At 47.4% G+C, this 6,158-nt stretch overlaps 1 protein-coding gene across 1 annotated transcript; it reads right to left on the reverse strand.

The window, feature by feature from the left end:
* Window positions 1-103: 103 nt before the first annotated feature.
* LOC121965600 (transmembrane protein 200C-like) lies at window positions 104-4,009 on the reverse strand. The gene is made up of 5 exons (XM_042515734.1): window positions 3,926-4,009; window positions 2,642-2,825; window positions 2,349-2,568; window positions 2,070-2,248; window positions 104-1,322 (listed from the first exon to the last, which is right to left on the reverse strand). Exons 2-5 carry the CDS (start codon window positions 2,746-2,748, stop codon window positions 218-220), a joined length of 1,611 nt encoding a protein of 536 aa, XP_042371668.1. The 5' UTR covers window positions 2,749-2,825; window positions 3,926-4,009; the 3' UTR covers window positions 104-217.
* Window positions 4,010-6,158: the final 2,149 nt, after the last annotated feature.

Raw genomic sequence — 6,158 nt, forward strand, 5'->3', positions numbered from 1 at the left:
CTTCAGAACCATCGTGAACGATGTCATCACCTTCAGAACCAATGTGATCGATGTCATCACCTTCAGAACCAACGTGAACAATGTCATCATCTCAGAACTAAAGATAACAATGTCATCACCTTCAGAGTCAACGTGAACAATGTTATCACCATCGGAACCAATGTGAACGTTGTCATCAACATGATGTCATTAAAAAGTCACATGACTCATTGTGCTGTCAGTCACTGATGGGTAGCCCCGCCTCCTCCTGCCTCAGACCACAGTCCACCTGTGAGATCATTCTCAGCTTCTCCCTGTTGGAGTACTTCCTGTGTGATGTCACTTCCCCTGACCTCTGACCCCCGCCCTGAGTTGTGACATGAAATGATGATGTCATCTCAGTGGACTCGAAGGATTCGTCCTCACCATGTGTCAGTTTACTATAACCTGCCATGCTGCCTGTTGGCAGGCTCCGCCTCCTGCAAGAGGGGGCGGGCGTGGAGGAGGAGGAGGACAGGAGATGGGACAGAGAGGACAGGGACAAGTGTGAGGGGGTGAGGGAGGAGGAGGAGAGGAGGAGCAGGGCCTCCCGGTGGAGACTGAAGGAGCTGCAGGAGGCTGCTGATGGGCGCTGGGTAGAGGAGCCCAAGAGGGGAGGGAGACGCACTTTGTCCTCCTCCTGTCTATGGCCTCCCACCTTGCTCCTCTGCTCCTCCTCTCCTCCTGTGCCCCCCACCCGTCCCTGGCCCATCCCCGCTCGAGCCGAGTGCCTCCTGCGGGGGGAGGAGGGCCGCGGGTGGGGACGGGGCAAGGTGAAGGAGCTGAGCGCCTCCTTCTGCTTGGAGGTCCAACAGGTGGGGAGGAGGGGGGGGCGGGAGCTGGGGGGGAGGGAGAGTCTGTGGGAGGAGGGAGGAGGAGGAGCGTCAGGCGCCTCTTGATAGATACTGAACACTGCATCTCCTCTGTCTCCATCACCTCCTCCTTCTCCTCCTGCTCCTCCTGCTCTGATGCCGGATACCGCCCCCCCTCCTCCTCCCTCCCCTCCCTCCCTCCGGCTAAGCAGGGAGGCGGGGTACGCCCTCGGTTTGGCCTCCAGGCTCTTTGACTGGACGTAGTTAACGAGGCCGTTGAGGGGGTTGGCGGAGGTGCAGCGGGCGGAGGAGCTGTGGGGTTTCCGGAGGCTGTGCAGGTCGATGACGGTAGAGTATATGTCCCTCAGGTTGATGACTTTGGTCTTTTTGTCCCGGTTCTCATGCAGGACGGCGTTCGCACAGATGAAGAGGAAAATCCCAATGCCCATGATGAGAGGACCGAAGACCTTGAGCCTGTCAGAGTACAGATACCTGTGGAGACATCCAACACAGCCAATCAGAGCGCAGATACCTGCAGTTTTTTGGGGTTAGGACAAAGTATTACAATATATGTTTACAAAATCACAGATATCCTTTTAAAAGACAAAAAGAAACAAACAAAGCAAAAGCCCATGAAGAGGAGGAGTAAATAAAAAGGCAGTGTTACCGTTACCTGTACTGTTACTGATTAACACCGGACGTGGCGCAACTGTCTTGCAGGACGTGTTTCCATTTAGAGTCAATGCAAAGACGCGGACAGACACGAATTTGGGCCGTGCGGCATAAAGAACGCTAAGGATGCGACGCAATGGTTGTGAAAACGCGGATTTCGCCACTTGAAATTGTACAACTTGATCGAGAATTTGGCATGCAGCTGTGTTTTAATAGACTGTCAGCTGATATTCTCAAACGTCGCTGAGACATGAAGCTTCACTCAGCATCAGGACAGAGACACAACAAATCGGGAGCTGAAGGCCTCAGAGAGCAAAGATACGAAGTCACATGTTCAGCTCTGAGAACACGCTTTCTGTTTCACTGCTAACCACGTCAGTCGTTAGCTGCTGATGGACAATTTTCACCAGTTTCAGAATGCTCCGAAAATAAACAAGCAGCCAAATACAAGCAAATAACACAATGCAAAAAATGTATTGTGTCTGGTGTGAATGCAGTTAGAACCACCTCCATTACTACAAGAACCTGAAGGAACACTTCGTTAAAGACTGAAGCGACATCGTTTACCTGTCCAGAAATTCCTCCAGAAAGCCTTGTGGAAGCTGCACAGTCGTCCCGTTAGAAGTTTCTGTGCTGTTAAAACCATTATCGTCTCCTCCTCCATCTGCTCCTCCTCCCTCTCGTTCCTCCCCACCCCGGCTGTCGTCTGCCTCACCTCCTCGGGGTTCCTCCCCTCTCTCTCCTCCCTGGAAGTAGGCAGAGGAAACGTTGCAGGACTCTTCAGAGCTCAGTTGAAGCACCTCCTTCCTGCAGTGACATCAGTGCTAATCTGAGTCTGGATCTCACCTGGGCGTCAGTGGGCGGAGGTGTGGCGCCGCTGGACGACACCGAGGCCATGGTGGCGCCCTCCTGCGGCCGAGCGCTGAAGAACAGCCCGTCTCGAGGCCAGTAGCCCAGAGCTGCCATGACCACACCCACCAGCAGGACCAGGATGCCTAGCGCCGCCATGAGCCCCGAGACCGAAAACAGCTTCAGCTTCCCCTTCACCACCACTACCTCGTTCCTTCTGAGGGGACAGGAAGTGACATCATGATGCAGGTTACATTATGGCTGACGTTCAGACTGTGTGTATGTGTTACCTCTTCTTCTTGGTCTTCCTCTTGTGCGTGTGTGCTTTCTGTGTTTTGGACCTCAGTGAGTCCTGTCGCCGTGCGTTGATCCGCAGAAGGCCGCCGGTAGCGATCATCACCACCAACCAATCAGACAGTGGCTCAGCCGGCTAAGTCCCACCCACCGCCACTTCCGGACTTAGTCACCAACTTCCTGTTAGAGAGCGAGGAGCCGGTTATCCTGTGATTAACCATTTAGATTTTTGTAACATAAACAGTCAGTAAAATGTCAATACATAATGAGTTTGACCTCATTTACGTGATCTCATTAATGCTCCCTCAGAAAAATGACCTCATTTGAATTACCTCATTAATGCTACATCATTAATGCTTCCCCATTGATGTTACTTCAATACTGTTACCTCATTCATATTATATCACTGACGTTGCCTCATTCGTATAGCATCATTAACATTACCTCATTTGTATTGGTTTTTTAACAGTACCAAAATAATATTACCTCACTGATGTTACCTCATTCATATTGCATCAGTAACGTTACCTCAATAGTACCTCACTGACATTACCTCTTTTGTACTGATTTATCAACAGCATCTCAATAACATTACCTAATTATTACCTCACTGACATTACCTCATTTGTTTTGATTTAATAACATTAAATAACATTACCCCATTTATATTACCTCACTGATGTTATCCGAGTAATATCACCTCAATAATGTTACCATATAAACATTACCTCATCTATGTTACTTCATTGATCTTACTGCATGAATGCTACCTCATTAACATTACCTCATCAGGATTACCTAATTGATATTACAACATTAACATTATGTCATTATATTACATAATTACCATTCCCTCATTTATCTTACCTCAGTGATGTTACCTCATTCATACTGTCATTATCACTTTCTGTCAGTATTGATTAGTTAGTTTCAGTACTGACTAGTACTGGATGATATCTTACAATATCGATAGGTATCCTTCAGCAATGATTGGTAAACAGTATCCGTCCAAATTGATCAGTAACTGTCAGTATTGAACCATATTGGTTAGTATTATTCAGTAACTGTCAGTATTGATAAGTACTGTTCATTATCCTTCAGTATTGATTAATATACTGCAGCCATCGGGACTGATCAATACCTGTCTGTATTGATCAGAATCAATTAGTATTGATTCGAATCGATCAGTATTAATCAGTCACTGTCGGTATTGGTAAGGAAACACTGATCAATAGAAGAACACAAAACACAGAAAAGAATCAAATAGAATCAGATCTCACTGTTGGAGCAGCGGTCGCCTCCTGTTTCTCCTCTTTTCTTCTCATCTTCATCATCCTCCTCCTGCTCCGATGTCTCCTCCTCTGTGAATCTGTCCTCCTCTCAGCGCCTCCTCCTGTCGTCTCCTGCTCTGTCCTCCCCCTCCTCTCTCTCTCCGTCTTCTGGTTGCTCTGCAGTGATGTTGAGTGTAAATGAATCTCCTCCTCCAGCAGAGAGAGAGACAGGTTCCTCCCACTGACACTGACAACACCACACCACCTGTCTGTCTCTCCACACACCTTTCTGTCTATTTACAAATATGTCTGTCTCTCTGCAAACCTGTCTGCCTCTCTATAGACATGTCTGTCTCTAAAATCCTGTCTGCCTCTACAAACATGTCTGTCTCTAAAGTCCTGTCTGCCTCTACAAACATGTCTGTCTCTCTACAGACCTGTTTGTCTCTCTACAAACATGTCTGTCTCTACAAACATGTCTGTCTCTACAAACAAGTCTGTCTCTCTACAAACCTGTTTGTCTCTCTACAAACCTGCCTGTCTCTCTGCAAACATGTCTCTCTCTACACAGCTCTCTGTCTCTCTACAAACCTGTCTGTCAGTTTACAATTCAGTCTGTCTCTTTACAGACCTGTCTGTCTCTCCGTCTCCTCCCGCTGAGTGAGTCCAGTATGAATAAAGAGAAGAGGAGGACGTGATTCAGTCTCTCTAATGTTGGACAAACTGTGTCCTCATCGTCATTTATTCACTCAGTCTGGTCATCACAGATACTGTTACACCTCACAGAAGACACGTCTGTCCGTCTGTCTCTCCCTGTCTGTCGTCTGTGTTATTGATCCCGACTCTCAGATCCTGGATCTGCTGTGAATTCTCCTCTCTGTGTCTCTGAGCAGCAGTAGGTGATTCTGGGATGTTGCTGTTGCTAGGCGACGGGGGCAGAGCAGCTCTGCAGCATCTGAATAATTTCTTTCTGTACGATGGTTCACGGGGGAAGTTTGTCCCTGCTGAGACTCCGTATGTGCTGCATCAGATCCCTCTGACCTGAACTCATTTCAGCATCAGTGACCTTGTGATGGTTTGTGGGCACCGAGTCAAACTGGGACCAGTAAAAAGACTCAACCGAAGCCTGATGACCCCCTTCTTGAAGGTTCTTGTAGTAACTGAGGTGGTTCTAATGTTCTTGAAAGTTCTTGTAGTTATGAAGGTAGTTCTAGTTCTCTTAAAAGATCTTGTAGTAATGGGGGTGGTTTTGGTGTTCTTGAGATTCTTGTAGTAATGAACGTGGTTCTAGTGCTCTTGAGGTTCTTGTAGTAATGGAGTTGGTTTTAAGTGTCCTTGGTGGTTCTTGTAGTAATGGAGGTGGTTCTAGTGCTCTTGAAAGTTCTGATAGCAATGGAGGTGGTTCTAAGTGCTCTTGTAGGTTCTTATAGTGATGGGCGTGGTTCTAAGTGTCCTTGAAGGTTCTTGTAGTAATGAAGGGAGTTCTACTGTTCTTTAAGGTCCTTGTATTAACAGAGGTGGTTCTAGTGCTCTTGAGGTTCTTGTAGTAATGGAGGTGGCTCTAAGTGTCCTGGAAGGATCTTGTAGTAATGAAAGTGGTTCTAGTGTTCTTGAAGGTTGTTGTAGTAATGGGGGTGGTTCTAAGTGTTCTTGGAGGTTCTTGTAGTAATGAAGGTAGTTACATTTCTCTTGAAAGATCTTGTAGTAATAAAGGTGGTTTTGGTGTTCTTGAGATTCTTGCAGTAATGTAGGTGGTTCTAAGTGTCCTTAAAGGTTCTTTTAGTAATGGAGGTGGTTCAAGTGTTCCTTGATATTCTTCCAGTAATGGAGGTGGTTTAAGTACTCTTGAAGGTTCTTGTAGTAACAGAGGTGGTTTTAGTAGTCTTGAGATTCTTGTGGTAATGGAGGTGGTTCTAAGAGTTCTTGAAGGTTCTTCCCTGGAGGAAGACCTCAGTCCTAAAACCTGAAGGAAAGCTCAGTCCCAACACCTGGAGGAAGACCTTAGTCCTTACACCTGGAGGAAGACCTCAGTCCTAACACCTGGAGGAAGACCTCAGTCCTAACACCTGGAGGAAGACCTCAGTCTGAAAACCTGGAGGAAGACCTCAGTCCTAACACCTGGAGGAAGGCTCAGTCCTAACACCTGGAGGAAGACCTCAGTCTGAACACCTGGAGGAAGACCTCAGTCTGAACACCTGGAGGAAGACCTCAGTCCTAACACCTGGAGGAAGACCTCAGTCCT

Source organism: Plectropomus leopardus, unplaced genomic scaffold, assembly GCF_008729295.1.
Source record: "Plectropomus leopardus isolate mb unplaced genomic scaffold, YSFRI_Pleo_2.0 unplaced_scaffold20812, whole genome shotgun sequence".
Taxonomy (NCBI): Eukaryota; Metazoa; Chordata; class Actinopteri; order Perciformes; family Serranidae; genus Plectropomus; species Plectropomus leopardus.